This window comes from Rhinatrema bivittatum, chromosome 9 (genome assembly GCF_901001135.1).
Source record: "Rhinatrema bivittatum chromosome 9, aRhiBiv1.1, whole genome shotgun sequence".
NCBI lineage: Eukaryota > Metazoa > Chordata > Amphibia > Gymnophiona > Rhinatrematidae > Rhinatrema > Rhinatrema bivittatum.
Window position 1 is genome coordinate 244,891,708 of NC_042623.1, and position 19,605 is coordinate 244,911,312.

General features: G+C 44.4%; 1 protein-coding gene across 15 annotated transcripts in view; it reads left to right on the forward strand.

The window, feature by feature from the left end:
- TBL1XR1 (transducin beta like 1 X-linked receptor 1) overlaps positions 1-19,605 on the forward strand; it is an 854,914-nt gene that overhangs the window by 711,918 nt on the left and 123,391 nt on the right. For all 15 annotated transcript variants that reach the window (XM_029616816.1, XM_029616819.1, XM_029616820.1 and 12 more), the window contains 3 exons: positions 16,743-16,803; positions 17,129-17,250; positions 17,477-17,551. In XM_029616816.1, coding sequence (XP_029472676.1) covers positions 16,743-16,803; positions 17,129-17,250; positions 17,477-17,551 — 258 coding nt within the window. The remainder of the gene's footprint in view (positions 1-16,742; positions 16,804-17,128; positions 17,251-17,476; positions 17,552-19,605) is intronic.

Below are 19,605 nucleotides of genomic sequence, written 5' to 3' on the forward strand. Positions count from 1 at the left end.
AAGCATGGGATGTTGATCAGCAGCACTAGGGAAACAATAGAACTGTAGGTTCTTTAGCAAGCCCTCTTCTTCGTGCTTCAAGTTCTTTGGTAATCTGCTTCTAACGGCTTCAAGTTCTTCTCTAAATGCAAACAGAGGTTGTCCATCATTGGTTATAATGATATTTGCTACAGAATGTTTAAGGGTGAGGTCATGGCACTTTGGGTTGCAGGCTTACCTTGCTGAGAAGGAAAATTCCAGCTCCGCATAGATGGCACTGAAGGCTAAATGCACAGAGCAGGAGCTGCTCACAGTGCTGATGCTGAAGGGGCCCTTCATCTCTTCAACTCCTTGATTGAAGATTAGACCCAGGAGCCAAGACAAGTCTGGCTTCTCCTACTCAAGCAGGGGAAAGAGAAATGCTCTGGGCACTCAAGCACAGAGCCTTACGGGACCAGCATTGACTGGAGGCACCAAAGCACTGGCATACTTCAGTGCATGTCTCTGGAGGTGCAGAGGACTCTGCATCATCCAAAGCAGCCACGTCTGAAGGTGAGCTTTATCTCCCATGCTAAAGCATCAATATACCAGTCTCCCAAGGCCCAGTCAGCAGCCTATTTGCACTGACTTTCAAAGAATTATGGAGGATTATTTTCCATACTAGATTGATCCCAGTACTGTTTGCAATCTTTGAAGCAAAACAGGACAGAAGGATTGAGGAGGCACTTACTTGGAGCATCAAATACACCAAAGTTCAAACTGACACACAAATGCCTCTCTGTGTTGTGTGATTCCATACCTTGGATCCTTACCTCAACAAGCACATTTTGGTGCTCAGAGCCTTTTTTGGGTTCAAAATAGGAACTCTCTCCTGCACCTTGGTGCTGTTTGGCTGCAGTGCCCAAGGAAATTATCTTTAGTCCTCTTATGTCTTTGAATCCAGCACCAGTACTTCCTCAGATTCCTGTTAGATCATCCTTTCCAAATCTGAGGAGTCCTTTGGTCTTACTTTCATGTCTGAAAAGTTTTATTCTAAAGAGGAATACTCATCTGACTTCCCCCTCAGAGCCATATCTGACAGATAGGGAAAAGATCTCCTAGGGGATAAGCTCATAGCATCACCACTTGGATTCCTCAAATACCTGGATGCCCAGAAGTACAGAAGAGGATTTGGGAAATGTCACACATTATACTTCCTATTGAGGCATTTTTTAAATTGAAATCCTGATTGTGATCCACAATATATCTGTGTTGATGTATTGTATTTTAGATTTTTTGTAGTCCACTTAGCATGATAGTTATTAATATAGGTGGAATAATAAAATAAATAAATAGACATATATTATGTGTGGGGTGTTTGCGTGATCCTCAGAAAACCATGAATAAACTGAATTATAATTACAATATATTAAACGTCCTGTACCAAAACAGCACTAACCTCCAGCATTCAAAACAGTATCAAACCTACCTATGAAAAGAAAGCAATGCAAATATTATACTTGGCTCTAAAGCACAAATATATTTTCTATTTATTTATTTAGGCATTTTATATACCATCATTCCAAAAGAAGATCACAACGGTTTACAAAAGCAACATTCATATTCTAGGTCAACATAGCATTTTCTGAATAGTGTGCATTAAAAGAGGGGAGTTACTATTACACTCTTCATTGAAGAACTCTTTGTAAAATGAAAATTCTTAACGTGATACTGAACCAGCTGTTCCAACGTGTTCCGACAGTACTTGGAGGCATGGATGCTTTGGCAGCTGGAGAGTTCTCTTGTAGTTTTTTGTTCAAGAAACGGAGGTACTTGGCTTTCTCACAGGACAAGCAGGATGGTAGTCTTCACATATGGGTGACATCATCAGGATGGAGCCCAATCACAGAAAACTTCTGTCAAAGTTTCCAGAACTTTGACTGGCCCCTACTGGGCATGCCCAGCATGGCACCAACCCTGCAGCCAGCAGGGGTCCCCCTTCAGTCTTCTTTTTTCCGCGTAGCAGTAGCCTCGCGGTTAAGGAGCTCTGAAGAGATTTCTGACAGGAATTTTCCTCACGGAGTTAATTAAACTTAAATTGCCCCACAGGGGTCCCTCTAACTTTTCTCAGGCCGCGGTACTCCGGTAAGTTTTTTGACAGTCTTTCGTCGATTACCGTCGAGTTTGGCCCTCGCGGCCTACTGGCAGTCGACCGTACCGCGGCTCAATTTTTTTTTTCTATGGCCATGGCGTCGGGGTTTCGTCGGTGCCCAGACTGTACTCGTACCATGTCTATCACAGACCCTCATGGAATCTGTGTAATGTGTTTAGGCCATGAGCATGAAGTCCTGACTTGCACCAAATGTTGCCCTCATGACACCAAAAGGTCACAAAGCCAGAATGGAGAAGATGGGACTCCTCTTCCATGCTCACACCCCGACGCCGTCCATCGCATCGACGTCATCGGAACCGGTACCGTCTAAGTCGCACCAGCATCGACCACCGTCCGGTGACCGTCTGCCATCGACGTCTTCACGGCCATCAACTCCCGTTACTCCCCCTCAAGATCGAGGGGATCGTAGGGAGAAACATCGGCATCGTACGTCTCGGACCGTCGAGGGAGCGAAATCATCGACCCTCACCAACGTCCGAGCCACCATCGAAGAAGCCCCATCCAGGAATGGCACCGACCATTCCTGCGACCGGGTAACCGAGGCCACCTTCACCCGATCGGGGTCTGGGAGTCGCGATTCCGCCTATAAAGGTGGTCCCTCTGACTGTGCCTCTGCCTCCCTCTTCTGTTCCGGAGCCCGGGGCTGCTTGCTCCAGGTCTCTGAGAAGAACTGGACCGGCTGGTTCAGGAGGCCATCGACAAGGCGATGCAACGTCTCCAGGTTCCTCCGGCACTGACTGTGAAACCGGTCATCGACCCGGTTGCAGCAGCGCTGGCACCACTGCTATCCCGGATGGAGGCGCTCATAACCGCCCTTCCATCAGTGGTTCCCAAGTCTCCGATGGCTTAGGTGCCCTCCCCGTTGACAACTTCCTTGGGAGGAGAAACACCGTTCCACATTCCTCCATCAGGAGTTCTGCCTCAACCATCAATGCCGATTCGTCCCTCGCCACCGATTCATCCATCGGTGCCGATACGTCCATCGGCGCCATCGATGCCTTCGATGCCGTCACAAAGGGCTTCCACGCCATCTTTGGTGCCCCCGGGGATTCCTACGATTTTCTCGGAGCCTCGACTGGGGCCTTCGGGTATCCAACCCCCTTTTCGTCCTACAGGTCAGTCTGCTGATCCTTATGACACCTGGGGTGATGATACTTCTTCAGACACCGATGACTTACCTTCACCTCCCTCTCCTACTGAAAGTAGAAAGCGTTCTCCTCCAGAGGACCTTTCATTAATTTTGGAAGAAAATGTCTGAGTTGGTCCCTTTTCAGCTTCAGACAGAACAGGATGATAGGCATCAGATGATGGAGTTGCTCAAATTCCTAGATGCCCCTAAAGTGATCACTTCTATTCCCATTCATCAAGTTCTTCTTGACCTCCTCAAAAAGAACTGGGAGACCCCTGGATCCATTGCCCAAGTCCATAGAAAGGCTGACACTACTTATTTAGTGCAGTCAGCCCCCGGCTTTCAAAAATCTCAGCTCGACCACCACTTAGTTGTGATAGTATCGGCTCAAAAGAAAGCAAAAAGGATGAAGCCTCACTCATCTACTCCTCCTGTTAAAGAACAAAAGTTCCTAGACAATATTGGTTGACGAGTGTTCCAAGGGGCCATGCTCATCTCCAGAATTGCTGCTTACCAGCTGTATATGACCCAGTACAATAGGGTCATCTTCAGATACAGGACTTCTCTGAAACCCTGCCTGAACAATTTCAAGACCAGCTTCAAATCCTTGTCAACAAGGGGATGAAGCAGGAAAGCATGAGATACGAACAGCTTACGATGTCTTCGGCACCTCTGCTAGAGTGTCTGCAGCTGCCATTTCGGCAAGACGATGGGCCTAGCTCAAATCTTCTGACCCTCGCCCAGAAGTACAAGACAGGCTATCTGACCTACCATGTGTAGGAGACAATCTGTTCGGTGAGCAGATCCAGCAAATGGTGGCTGAATTAAAGGACCATCATGAGACCCTTAAACAGCTCTCATCGATACCTTCCGACTTCTCTTCAAGACAGCCCTTTAGGAAGGACTCTAAGAAGTAATTCTTCCGTCCAAAGAAGTCCTATCCTCCTCCACTAAAGGTCCCTTACTACGAAGCCTTATCAAAAGCCTCAGCCTCGCCAGGCCCGAAAGCAAAAGCCACAAACAGCAACCCAGTCGGGGCCTGCTTCAGGTTTTTGACTTTCATTTGGAGAGCAGCAGCCTGATCCTCTGCCAAGCATACCAGTGGGAGGTCGATTGTGCCACTTTCACAACATGTGGCAATCAATCACAACCGACCAATGGGTGCAAGCAATCATTGCTCAGGGTTACCACCTAAACTTTCTCGCTCTGCCACCGGACTCACCACCTCTGCAGGAGTGGAGAGTATCTGACCACTCTTTCCTTCTGAAGCAGGAGGTTTCCCTCCTTCTCCAGTTAAGAGCAATAGAACCCGTCCCACTCTCGCAGCAAGGCCTAGGTTTCTATTCTTGGTACTTTTTTTGATCCCCAAAAAATCCGGGGGAGTTGTCCAATTCTGGACCTATGTGCTCTCAACAAGTACCTCCAGCGGGAAAAGTTCAAGATGGTAACCTTGGGCTCGCTTCTACCTCTTCTACAAAGAGGAGACTGGCTCTGCTCTCTGGACCTCCAGGACGCATACATACTTTGTGATCTCCAACTCATCGCAAGTACCTCAGGTTTTTAGTAGGCCTAAAGCACTATCAATATCGTTTGCTTCCGTTCAGCCTAGCGTCTGTTCCACGAGTCTTCACCAAATGCCTCGTAATTGTAGCAGCTTTCCTCAGGAAAGAAGGTGTGCACGTCTACCCCTATCTGAACGACTGGTTAATCAGGGCTCCAACCCAGCAAGCCACTCGGTCGTCCCTTGATTTGACCTTACACACTCTAATTTCTCTAGGATTTCTCGTCAATTACGGGAAATCCTATTTAATCCCATCTCAAAACTTGTCGTTCATTGGGGCAGACTTGGACACTTTACAGGCAAAAGCCTTTCTACCTCGGCAATGAGCGCTAACACTCGTGGCCCTCGCTCACCAGTTGCAGTCTCAACATACAGCAACAATTCTCCAATTCCTTGTCCTGCTAGGAAACATGGCGTCCTCCGTCCATGTTACACCAATGGCCCGCCTGGCCATGAGACTGATACATTGGACTCTGAGGTCACAATGGATTCAAGCTATTCAGCCTCTGTCGACCATTGTCCACATCACCAACTCTCTCCGTCTGTCTCTCGCCTGGTGGAAAGATCAGGCCAATCTCCTCCAGGGCCTGCCTTTTCAAGTGCCAGATCCTCAACTCATTCTCACCACCGATGCTTCCAACCTCGGGTGGGGAGCCCACGTGGACAATCTACAGACACAAGGATCTTGGTCTCCAGAGGAAGCCAATCATCAGATAAACTTCCTAGAACTTCGAGCAATGTGATATGCTCTCAGGGCTTTTCAGGGATGCCTATCAAATCACATCATCCTGATTCAGACAGACAACCAGGTGGCCATGTGGTACATCAAACAAGCAGGGAGGCACAGGCTCCTTCCTCCTGTGTGAGGAAGCTGCGCAGATTTGGGCGCAAGAGCTCTCCCACTTGATGTACCTCAGGGCCACCTACTTGCCGGGAGTGGACAATGTCTTGGCAGACAAACTGAGTCGCATCTTCCAGCCACACGAGTGGTCTCTCAATCCCTCGGTAGCGACCTCAATCTTTCGACAATGGGGATACCCCCAGACAGACCTCTTTGCGTCACCTCAGAACCACAAAGTGGACAATTACTGCTCCCTCATTCGGAGCGAGCGCTCTCAGCCCAGAGATGCATTCTCCCTCTCGTGGGCAACCGGTCTGCTCTATACATTCCCTCCACTTCCTCTTCTCTCGAAGACTCTCGTGAAGCTATGTCAGGACAAGGGAACCATGATCCTGATAGCACCTCACTGGCCACGCCATTTGGTTTCCCATACTCCAGGATCTCTCCATCCGCAGGCACATTCCCTTGGGAATGGACCCGCATCTGATCACTCAAAACGGATGCCTATGCCATCCCAATCTTCAGGCCTTGTCCCTGACAGCATCGATGTTGAAAGGTTAATCCTTCAGCCACTTAACCTTTCAGATTCGGTTTCTCGTGTCCTGATTGCTTCACAGAAGCCTTCCACAAGAAAATCTTATTCCTATAAATGGAAAAGGTACACATCATGGTGCACTTCACAGTCCCTTGATCCCTTTTCCTGTCCAATCCCAAGGTTTTTGGACTATCTCTGGCATTTGTCAGTCATGTCTAAGGACTTCTTCCATCAGAATGCATGTCAGTGCAGTAGCCGCCTTCCATAAAGGTAACGGGGATGTCCCTTTATCAGTACAACCCCTCGTAATGCGCTTTTTGAAGGGCTTGCTCCATATCAAGCCACCTTTACGTCCTCCGGCCCCTTCTTGGGACCTTAATCTGGTTCTCGGTCGGCTCATGAAAACTCCATTCGAGCCTGTTCACTCCTGTGACCTAAAATATCTCACATGGAAAGTGATTTTCCTTTTAGCTATCACTTCAGCTCGCAGGGTTAGTGAGTTACAGGCCCTAGTTACCTATCCGCCTTACACTAAACTCCTGCAGGACCGAGCGGTACACCGTACTCACCCTAAGTTTTTACCTAAGGTAGTTTCAGAATTTCACAATAATCAATCCATCATATTACCTACCTTTTTTCCCAGGCCCCATTCCAATCCAGGGGAACAGGCTCTGCATACCCTTGACTGTAAACGGGCTCTAGCTTTCTATCTAGACTGTACAGTTGCCCACAGGAAGAGCACTCAGTTATTCGTCTCTTTCCATCCCAACAAATTAGGGCAACCTGTGGGTAAGCAGACTCTCTCCTCCTGGTTGGCGGACTGCATATCTTTTTGCTACCAGCAAGCAGGCATTCCACTTCAAGACCTTGTTAAAGCACGCTCTGTGAGGGCCATGGCAACATCAGTAGCACACCTACGCTCGGTGCCACTTCTTGACATTTGCAGGGCTGTCACCTGGAGTTCTCTCCATACTTTCGCAGCCCACTATTGCTTGGACAAAGCCGGAAGACAAGATTCCATCTTCGGCCAGTCTGTCCTGCGTAACCTATTTCCAACGTGACGTACCCACAGCCTTCCGCCTGCCCGGTGGGGTTCAGGATGCCCTCTACCAAATTCCACCCCAGTTGTTGTGCCTGTTGCACGCCGTTGGGTATATTTGGTGCATACTCGGACATCCTCAGCTCGGTACTCACCCATATGTGAGGACTACCATCCTGCTTGTCCTGTGAGAAAGCAAATGTTGCTTACCTGTAACAGGTGTTCTCACAGGACAGCAGGATTTTAGTCCTCATGAATCCCGCCCGCCACCCCGCGGTCTTGGGGTCGTAACGTTTTGTTCTTTTATTTTTTCGGCACTGCCTGTAGCTATCAAATAAGACTGAAGCGGGACCCCTGCTGGCTGCAGGGTTGGTGCCGTGCTGGGCATGCCCAGTAGTTGCCAGTCAAAGTTCTAGAAACTTTGACAAAAGTTTTCCGTGATTGGGCTCCATCCTGACGATGTCACCCATATGTGAGGACTAACATCCTGCTGTCCTGTGAGAACACCTGTTACAGGTAAGCAACATTTGCTTTTTCCATAGATTACAGGATGAATTAGCCATGGACTATGGAGGTCATAGGTTAGTGTTCCCGGTCAGAAGAGGAAGATACTACTGGGATTCCTTTGGATCCTCTGCTGGACTTGCCTCAGCATACCAGTGTATCATGGACCCAAGGATTGTGGTCTGCAGTGGAGTAGTCTCTTGTTTATTTGTTTGTTTAGATTTATATTCTGCTTTTCGCACTTTTTTCAGCACTTCAAAGCGGATTACATTCAAGTACTGTAGGTATTTCCCTATCCCCAGAGGGCTTACAATCTGTTTGTACCTGAGGCAATGGAGGGTAAAGTGACTTGCCCAAGGTCACAAGAAGCAACAATGGGACTTGAACCCTGGTCTCCTGGTTCATAGCCCGCTGCTCTAACCACTAGGCTACTCCTCTGAGTAGTCTGTTAATCGAGCTGTGAGCCAGCTTCTGTGCTCAAATGGCATTCTTTCATCTGTCGGGAAAAGAGAATCTTTATTTGGTTAGACAACCAATCTACATAAACAAGCAGGGAAGTAGGGGCTCTCATACCCTCTGTCAGAAGGTCCTCAGAATCTGATAATAAGCAGGACATTGCAATGCCCATCTTCAGGCACTTTCAGGAATCCAGAATACATTGATAGACTGCCTCAGCAGAGTGTTACACCCTCAGAAATTTGTCTTTGGATCAAAGCATCATAGACAACTCATTCAGTTGCTAGGAAAGGCCTGTAATTGACCTGTTCGCCTTGAAAGACAACAGGAAAATTCAAAGTGTTCTGCTCCATGCATCCGAGCAGCTACAGATCTACTCCTATCATAACATAATAATGACGGCAGAAAAGGACCAAATTGTTCATTCAGTCTGCCCAACAAGCTTCTTAAGGTAGTAACTGTATTCTTTGCAGGTTACCCCTATGTTTCTCTGCCGCTCTGTACAGTTATTCCCAAGTCTTATTATAACCCATAAAAAATTCTTCTAGCAACATTTTTACTGGGTAATGAGCCTTCTTGAAAATTGACAAGTGTTGCTTAACGTGCTTAGCTCATGGACTTGGCCGTAGAAGCAGTCCTGTGTTTTTTCACTTGCCTGTGTATCAGTACCCCAGACCGAAGAAGTCCCAGTCATTGGTTGTTGTCTGAATCTAGTTTCAACTAGTTAATTGGGGGAGGGGTAAGCTAAAGCTACCTGTATGGGGACAGAATTCCTAAGCACATGTTGTCCTGGATGGAAGACTAACTAGAGGCAGTTATTTTACTGGAGTTCTGAACCAGGTAAGCTAGTTGTTGTTCTAATTTCCAAGTCTGATCTTTGTTATTGAATTGAGTTACTCAGAACACTGAGAGGTCTAGAACGGGTAGATGTGAATTGGTTATTTAGTCTTTCAGATAATAGAAAGACTAGGGGCACTCCATGAAGTTAGCATGTGGCACATTTAAAACTAATCGGAGAAAGTTCTTCTTCAATCAATGCACAATTAAACTCTGGAATTTGTTGCTAGAGGATGTGGTTAGTGCAGTTAGTGTAGCTGTGTTTAAAAAAGGATTGGATAAGTTCTTGGAGAAGTCCATTACCTGCTATTAATTAAGTTGACTTAGAAAATAGCCACTGCTATTACTAGCAACGGTAATATGAAATAGACTTAGTTTTTGGGTACTTGCCAGGTTCTTATGGCCTGGATTGGCCACTGTTGGAAACAGGATGCTGGGCTTGTTGGCTTAAAACTTGTTGCAAAGAAGAAACTTTTGGATATATTGGAGGCTGGGGCAATTTATGGAGCAGAAAAGGACTCTGTCAAAGATGGCTTACATCTGTCCAAAAGGATGAGTAGTGTGATGTGAATCCCTTAAGAATGTGATATTTTTGATTTACCCATATTTGTGGTTCTTGGGTTCTTTGGTTTGTTACATCTGTCTGTGGCAGGAAAAAGGATACTAAGGGATAAATTCATATCCTATGCCATAAGGCATTTAAACTAAATGACAGGGGTGACAGATACAAAAACAAAGGCAAAGGGTGAAGAGGATAACAAAAGTTAGCTGAATAAGTCAAAAAACCAAGTCCAAGAAAAGCAGTAAACAGAACAAGAGAAACTGGAGAGCTATGAGCACAAAATCCCAAACCTGCAAGCCTTAATGGTGTAGGCAGACTTGGAGGTTGTTGCTGTTACGGAGATATAGTTCATGGAATCTTATGATTGGGATATAGCCATTCCTGGCTATAACTTAAGGAAGGATGGACAGGACAGAAAAGGGGCAGGAGTAGCTTTTTATGTCAAAAACTATTTTCAGGCAACTGAACTGCAAGGAATATGGGGTAGAAAAGAAGCATTATGGGCCGTTCTAAAAAAAAAAAAAGGATGGTGCATCCATTTTTATTGGAGTGGTTTACAGGCCTCCGTCTCAAATGGAAGAACTAGACAAAGAGATGATTAAAGACATCCATAAGGTGGGAAGGAAGGGAGATGTGTTGATTGTTGGAGATTTTAATCTGCTGGACGTAAACTGGAGGATCCCTTCTACCGAATCTAACAGAAGTAGAGAGATAGTGGATGCCCTGTAAGGGGCTCTGTTCAAACAAATGATAATGGAACCCACGAGGGAGGGAGCTATTCTAGACTTAGTGCTCACAAACAGGGATAGCATCTCAAATGTCCAGGTGGGGGGGCCCCCCCTTAGCACCAACAATCATCAAATGGTATGGTTTGATAGTGCAAATAAGATATAGCGAAGGCAACCGAAGACCCGAGTTTTGAACTTCAAAAATATGGACTTTGCTGAAATGGGAACATTCCTGAAGATGGAACTTGAAGACTGGGAAAAAATGGGAGAGGTGGAACAACTGTGGGCCAAACTAAAAGGAGCAATTAAAAAGGCAACTAATCTTTATGCTAGAAAAGTAAACAAAAGAGAAATAAGAAACCTATCTGGTTTTCAAAGGAGGTGGCAGATAAAATAAAATAAAAAAAACAAGAAATATAAAGAATGCCAAAAAGAGGAATACAGGGAAGAATATCTGGTTAAACAGATGAAGAAAGTAATCAGGAAAGCAAAAAGTCTGGCAGATGAAAGGATTGCCAAAGAGGTAAAGAGAGGTGACAAAACCTTTTTTCAGATACATCAGAGAAAGGTCTGAAGTGGTATAGTGAAACTGAAAGGTGAAAAGGATCAATGTGTGGAAGGAGACGAAGAAAAGGCGGAAATATTAAACAGATACTTCAGTTTGGTGTTCACTAAGGAAGACCCTGGAGAAAGACAGTCTCTGGTTAACAAGGCTATGGATAGGGGGAGGATTTGATAAAACCCCGTTTATGGAAGAGAATGTATGGGAAGAGCTAGGAAAACGGAAAGTGGACAAAGCCATGGGGCCTGATGAGATTCATCTGAGGATACTGAGGGAGCTCAGAGATGTGCTGGGGGGTCCGCTGAGTGACCTGTTCAATAGATCCCTGGAAACAGGAGTGGTGCCGAGTGACTGGAGAAGACTGGTGGTGGTCCCGCTTCACAAGAGTGGGAGCAGAGAGGAGGCTGGAAATTAGAGCCCAGTTGTCCTCAACTCGGTGGTGGGAAAATTAATGGAGACTCTGCTGAAAGAAAGGATAGTGAACTACCTACAATCTGGTGACTTGTTCAATCCGCGACAGAACGGATTCACCAGGGGGAAGGTCCTGACAGACGATTCTTTTTGATTTCTTTGATTTGGTGACTAGAGAATTGGATCAGGGAAGTGCGCTCGATGTGATTTACTTGGATTATAGTAAAGCCTTTGATACGGTCCTGCATAGAAGACTCATGAACAAAATGAGTGAGCGCCAAGGTGGTAGCATGGATTACAAACTGGTTGATGGATAGACAACAGAGTATGATGGTAAATGGAACCTACTCTGAAGAGAGAACGGTGTTAAGTGGAGTGCCGCAGGGATTGGTGTTGGGACCGGTTCTGTTCAACGCCTTTGTGAGTGACATTGCGGAAGGGATGGAAGGTAAAGTTTGTCTATTTGTGGATGATACTAATATCTGCAACAAAGTGGACATGCTGGAAGGAGTGGAGAGAATGAGGCATGATTTAAGGAAGCTTGAAGAGTGGTCCAAGATTTGACAGCTGAGATTTAATGCCAAGAAGTGTAGAGTCATGCATCTGGGATGTGGTAATTTGAAAGAACTATATGCGATGGGGGGTGTAACTTATCATTAAAATCATCCATTGTACCTGAAGACTGGAGGATAGCAAATTGTAACCCCAATATTTAAAAAGGGCTCCAGGGGCAATCCTGGAAACAACAGACCGGTTAGCCTGACTTCAGTGCCAGGAAAAATAGTGGAAAGTATTCTAAACATCAAAATCACAGAACATATAGAAAGACATGGTTTAATGGAACAAAGTCAACATGGCTTTACCCAGGGCAAGTCTTGCCTCACAAATCTGCTTCACTTTTTTGAAGGAGTTAATAAACATGTGAATAAAGGTGAACCGGTAGATATAGTATACTTGGATTTTCAGAAGGCGTTTGACAAAGTTCCTCATGAGAGGCTTCTAGGAAAAGTAAAAAGTCATGGGATAGGTGGCGATGTCCTTTCGTGGATTGCAAACTGGCTAAAAGACAGGAAACAGAGAGTAGGATTAAATGGACAATTTTCTCAGTGGAAGGGAGTGGACAGTGGAGTGCCTCAGGGATCTGTATTGGGACCCTTACTTTTCAATATATTTATTAATGATCTGGAAAGAAATACGACGAGTGAGATAATCAAATTTGCAGATGACACAAAATTGTTCAGAGTAGTTAAATCACAAGCAGATTGTGATAAATTGCAGGAAGACCCTTTGAGACTGGAAAATTGGGCATCCAAATGGCAGATGAAATTTAATGTGGATAAGTGCAAGGTGATGCATATAGGGAAAAATAACCCATGCTATAATTACACAATGTTGGGTTCCATATTAGATGCTACAACCCAAGAAAGAGATCTAGGTGTCATAGCGGATAACACTTTGAAATCGTCGGTTCAGTGTGCTGCGGCAGTCAAAAAAGCAAACAGAATGTTGGGAATTATTAGAAAGGGAATGGTGAATAAAACGGAAAATGTCATAATGCCTCTGTATCACTCCATGGTGAGACCGCACCTTGAATACTGTGTACAATTCTAGTCGCCGCATCTCAAAAGATATAATTGCGATGGAGAAGGTACAGAGAAGGGCTACCAAAATAAGGGGAATGGAACAACTCCCCTATGAGGAAAGACTAAAGAGGTTAGGACTTTTCAGCTTGGAGAAGAGATGACTGAGGGGGGATATGATAGAGATGTTTAAAATCATGAGAGGTCTAGAACGGGTAGATGTGAATCGGTTATTTACTCTTTCGGATAGTAGAAAGACTAGGGGGCACTCCATGAAGTTAGCATGCGGCACATTTAAAACTAATCGGAGTTCTTTTTTACTCAACGCACAATTAAACTCTGGAATTTGTTGCCAGAGGACGTGGTTAGTGTGCAGTTAGTATAGCTGTGTTTAAAAAAGGATTGGATAAGTTCTTGGAGGAGAAGTCCATTACCTGCTATTAAGTTCACTTAGAGAATAGCCACTGCCATTAGCAATGGTAACATGGAATAGACTTAGTTTTTGGGTACTTGCCAGGTTCTTATGGCCTGGATTGGCCACTGTTGGAAACAGGATGCTGGGCTTGATGGACCCTTGGTCTGACCCAGTATGGCATTTTCTTATGTTCTTATGTTCTCAAGTGCTGCTTGCACAGAACAGGAGAAAGACCTTGGAATGATAGTGTCTAGTGATGTAAAGATGGTGAAGCAATGTGAGAAGGCAATAGCTAAATCTAGAAGAATGCTGGGCTGCACAGAGAGAGGAATATCTAGTAAGAAAAAGGAAGTGATAATCCCCTTGTACAGGTCCTTGGTGAGGCTTCCCCTGGAGTACTGTGTTCAGTTCTGGAGACCGTATCTCAAAAGACAGAAACAGGTAGGAGGCAGTCCAGAGAAGGGTGACCAAAATGGTGGGAAGTCTCCATCAAATGACTTATGAGGAGAGGTTGAAGGACCTAAATATATGTGTACCCTGGAAGGAGAAGAGGTGCAGAGGACATATGATACAGACCTTCAGATACTTGAAAGGTTTTAATGATGCATGATCAACAGCAAACCTTTTCCGCTGGAAAGAATCCAATAGACCTAGGGGTCATGAAATGAAACTCTGGGGAGGATGACTCAGAATCTATGTCAGGAAATATTTCTTAACGGAGAAGGTGGTGGATGTCTGAAATGCCCTGCTGGAGGAGGTGGTGAAGAAAAAAATGGTGCCAGATTTCAAAAGGGCATGGGATAAACACTGTAGATCCCTAAAGGCAAGGGGGAGGGGAATAAAGTAAGAGGCATGGGGGTAAATTGCTGGTGTGGCAGATATTATTCTTAACAAATAAGCAGTCGCATGGGGGGTAAATTGCTGCTGTGGCAGATACTACCTTTAACAAATAAGCCTTCATACTGTGATGCAACTCCATCATTGCTTGCTGCTTTAATGGCAGGGGGGGAAAAGGAATTGGATTCAGACAACAACCAACAAGGACATTGAACTGTACAGTCTGGAAAAACAAATAAGCATGGGGGTAACTTGCTTGTTACTACCGTTAACCAAAAAACCTGATACTACACTTCTGATGCAGCTCCAGTATTGTTCTCTGCTTCAACGGGTAGGGGGGAAAGGAAATTGGACTCAAACAGTAACCAACAAGAGCCCTGACCTTGGTGGTCTGAGAAAATAAGTATGGGAAACTGATAACTATGGGAGCTTGCTGGGCAGACTGGATGGGCCATAAGGTCCTTTTCTGCCGTCTCTTCTATTTTTCTATGAATCCAATTCTCCTTTTCCCCTTGCTGTTAAAGCAGAGAACAATGTTACAGATGCATTAAAAGCGTCAAAGCTTTTTGGTTAAGGATAGTAACCGCCACACCAGCAAGCTCCATGCCTTCTGCTAAGGGTAGTAACTGCTGCATTAGCAAGTTACTCCCATGCATGCTTTTCTTCATTTCCATCCTATACCCTTTACATGCCCCTTTATAGTTTTTGACTTTTCGTCTTCATTACCTCCTCCAGAAGGGTATTCCAGGCATTCACCAACCTCACCGTGAAGAAATGTCTCCTGTTGGTTCTGAGTCATGCCCCCTGGAGTTTCATTTTGTGACCCTAGTTCTATTGATTTCTTTTCCAATATTTTTGTGCTATACTAGAGTATCTGTTTACTCTTTGTCTCCCTACTAATTCCTCTGTTTGCAAGGACTTTCTAGGAGTTCCTTTGGAGCAAGGTAAGAATAATCTTGGCTTTGGCAAGTGTGGTATCCATATTCGGCCATCTGCCAATTTAATCACTGGTTCCATTGTGAACATCTCAGATTCCTATGCACAGGAGGAAGACGGGCTCTGCCATCACTGGTGGTCATGGTGTAGATGTTAAATACCCAGTAATCTCTTCCCTACTACTCTTCCCAAAGTGGTGGAGAATGTTCTGATTTCTACTAGGAAACCTTCAACCAGAAGATCCTTCGGTTCCAAATGGGAAGAGGTTCTTGATTTGGTGTAGGATTAGCTAGCCTGATCCCTTTTCCTGTGGCCTTTGAGGGTCTTGCTTCAGTTTCTCTTCTTTCTCTTCTCCTCAGACCTTAGCCACCCCTTCACTCAAAATTCTTTATGGTGCCATTACAGCATGTCTCTGGTATCAAAGTTCATGAAAAGGATTGTTGCATTCCAAACTTACCATCAGTACTTCAGTGTAGTTCTATCTGAAATCATGAAATCTCTCTTCGAGCCTCTCGAATTGGTGGACTTGAGCTTCCTCAGTTGGAAAGTGTCATTTCTCATGGCTGTCACTTTGACACAAAAACATAAATGAATTAAAGGTTCTGGTTTCATATTTGCTATACCTTCAATTTTTTCATAATAGGGTGGTTTTACGACCTCATCCCAAGTTCCTTCCAAAAGCAGTGTCTGCTTTTTCACATTAATCAAGCTACCTACGTTCTTTCCAAGACCTCATGCGCCCAAAGGAGAATGGGTACCTTACACCTTGGATTGTAAGAGAACTCTGGCTTATTACCTAAGAGGATTCGACTTTGCCATCAAGGTTTCCAACTATTCATGCCCTTTGATCCCAATAGATTGGGAAGGAAGGTTGCCAAATGAACTCTGTCCATTTGGCTAGCAGATCGTATAGCATATTGTTAAGGGCTGGCTGGTTTGTAGATTACTGGCTCTGTCAAGACTCATCAAGTAAGAGCCATGGTGACTTCAGTGGCTCATTTTGGGGTAACTTCTGCCTGAGACATTTGTAAAGCTATTACATAGTCATCTTTTCACACCTTCATGTCAGACTGCTGTCTGGACAGCATGTCCCAAAGAGACATTAACTTTGAACAAGTAGTTCTGCACAGCCTGTTCACTCAGTAATCCACTCTCTACTTGGTGGGGCTGAGTTATCTTTAAGTATTTATTCACCTTACAGCACTCAGCCTAGGACTCTCTATACATTATGGCTAATACATGCCTGCTTGTCAGTGAAGAAAGTAAGTTTTGCTTACCTGTAAACTAGGTTCTCCATTGTCAAAAGGATTAATTAGCAATTTTTAATATCTACCCACTTCTCTGGAGAGTCAACTACCTTGCTAAAGCTTAAGCTCTGAAAGAGACTGAGGGGCTCATAAAGCAGTGGGTGCATGCACAAACTCCCGCACAGGCTTAGTAAAGTTACTGAATTCTGAGAGCAGGTCCATGTCTGTGCTGTAGAATGTCATCACACATGCTTTATGGCTAATTCATTCTGCTGTCTACATAGAAATCTGTTTATAAGTAAGCAAAATTCCTTTCTAGTTTTTTATATTAACATATAACCTTTGCTTTTACAAGATGAAATAATATTGTTTCTAATTAGCTATGTGCAGATGGTAGGTTGTAACTTTAAACTGTATTTAATTTTATTTAGACTACTATTATTTGGGATGCCCATACTGGTGAAGCAAAGCAGCAATTTCCTTTCCATTCTGGTAAGCCTTTTTTGAAGATGACATAAATTATTTATCTTCCCAATTCAGTGCTTTTACTGATAGGGTACAGATTGATGCTGTGCTTTTCAATTTGTTTGTACTTGATTAAAAATTACACAGTATGCAGACTAGTCACTTCTCTGATAATAAATAAGTAACTGTCAACATTTTAACCTGCCTAACTTTTTAAAGAGTACTCATTTAAATTAACATAGCATCCAGTTAACATTGTTAATTTGCAAGCCTACGAATCTGGAATCTAAGCCTGTTAAAATGTGCCTTTTTACAAGTTTTGTTTTTTTTCTTGTGTTTTTTTTTTTCCTAGCACCAGCATTAGATGTGGACTGGCAAAGTAATAACACATTTGCCTCCTGCAGTACAGACATGTGTATTCATGTTTGTAAACTGGGACAAGATAGGCCCATTAAAACATTCCAAGGGCATACAGTAAGGACAGTTTCATAATACTTCAATGACAAATATATGCAAATGTGTTAATTGCAGAAAGTGCTTTGTAGTGTTGGGGGTGGAGGAAAGAGGGAGCTGTTACTTTTATTCCATGTTTGTTACAGAATCATTATTTGTAAAGATGTAACCTAATAGTACATTAATACATAGTTGAATAGCTTGCAAACTATTATGTTCAATAACCCTTTTTTGTGTTACATTTTAGAATGAAGTAAATGCAATCAAATGGGATCCAACTGGTAATCTTCTAGCATCATGCTCTGATGACATGACATTAAAGGTACTGTAGCCTATTGAATTTTGACAGTGATGTATGGCAGCTTCACATCATGAAAAATATTCTAGTTCCAATATTTTTAGAACCGTATAAGGTAACAATGATAAATTATTGCATGGAATGATGCAGTATTGAAAAAGCTTATGTTGCCTTAAAATTCAGTTGACACCTTTATTCATTATGAATTACCTATTCAGGCATATTAACGTGTTTTTATCCCCTCTTTATTGACCATAGTAATCCGCTTATGCATAAGAACATAAGAAATTGCCATGCTGGGTCAGACCAAGTGTCCATCAAGCCCAGCATCCTGTTTCCAACAGAGGCCAAAACCAGGCCACAAGAACCTGTCAATTACCCAAACACTAAGAAGATCCCATGCTACTAATGCAATTTATAGCAGTGGCTATTCCCTAAGTAAACTTGATTAATAGCCATTAATGGACTTCTCTTCCAAGAACTTATCCAAACCTTTTTTGAACCCAACTACACTAACTGCACTAACCACATCATTCTGGCAACAAATTCCAGAGCTTTATTGTGCGTTGAGTGAAAAAGAATTTTCTCCAATTAGTCTTAAATGTGCTACTTGCTAACTTCATGGAATGCCCCCTAGTCCTTCTATTATTCGAAAGTATAAATAACCGAGTCACATCTTCGTTCAAGACCTCTCATGATCTTAAAGACCTCTATCATAACCCCCCTCAGCCATCTCTTCTCCAAGCTGAACAGCATGGTACAGCTGGCCTCATGTTATTTTGGGGTGCAATTTTACCTTTCCAATTTCTGCTTTGTACTTAATTTTGTGCTTTAGAAGAGAGAAAAATAGTCCACAAAAGACAGTACTGCATTTTTAATGTTGTACTTAATAACCTATTTGAAAAAACTAACACCAGTGGAATGGAAATTATTAAATGGTGACTAGGTGAATTTAAGGGGAATTTCACCATAAAATATATCAAAAAGTACTTTTTAAATATTTAAATATTGTTAATTAAGTGAAATCCTTCTGTAGTCACCTGTATGTTCTTTATTAGTAAACTGCTGAAGTGAACAATTATCTCTGCATTATTTTATCATAGTTTCTCACAGGACAAGCAGAATGGTAGTCCTCACATATGGGTGATATCATCAGGATGGAGCCCAATCACTGAAAACTTCTGTCAAAGTTTCCAGAAATTTGACTGGCCCCTACTGGGCATGCCCAGCATGGCACTAACCCTGCAACCAGCAGGGGTCCCCCTTCAGTCTTCTTTTTCTAACTTAAATTGCTCCAAAGGGGTCCCTCCTCTAACATTTCTCAGGCCGCAGTACTCCGGTAAGTTTTTTGACCGTCTTTCGTCGATTACCGTCGAGTTTGGCCCTTGCGGCTTACTAGCCGTCAACCGTACCGCAGCTCGATTTTTTTCTATGGCCATGGCGTCGGGGTTTCGTCGGTGCTCGGACTGTACTCGTACCATGTCTATCACAGACCCTCATGGAGCCAGAGCTGCTTGCTCCAGGTGTCCGGGAAGAACTGGACCGGCTGGTCCAGGAGGCCATCGATAATGCGATGCAACGGCTCCAGGTTCCTCTGGCACAGGCACCGAGAGTGGAACCAGTCACCGACCCGATTGCAGCAGCGCTGGCACTGCTGCTATCCCGGATGGAGGCACTCATGACCGCCCTTCCACCGGTGATTCCCGTGTCTCCTATGGCTCCGGTGCGCTCTCCGTTGACAGCTTCATCGGGAGGAGGAACACCATTCCGCATTCCTCCTTCGGGAGTATTGCCTCAGCCATCGATGCCAATTTGTCCCTCGCCACCGATTCATTCATTCATCGGGGGTGATACGCACATCGGCACCATCGATGCCTTCGATACCGGCACCGATGCCTTCCAGGCCATCCACGGTGCCCCCGCTGTTTCCTTCGATTTTCTCGGAGCCTCAGCCGGGGCCTTCGGGTATCCAACCCCCTTCTCGTCCTACAGGTCAATCTGCTGATCCTTATGACACCTGGGGTGATGATACTTCCACAGACACCGATGACTTACCTTCACCTCCCTCTCCTACTGAA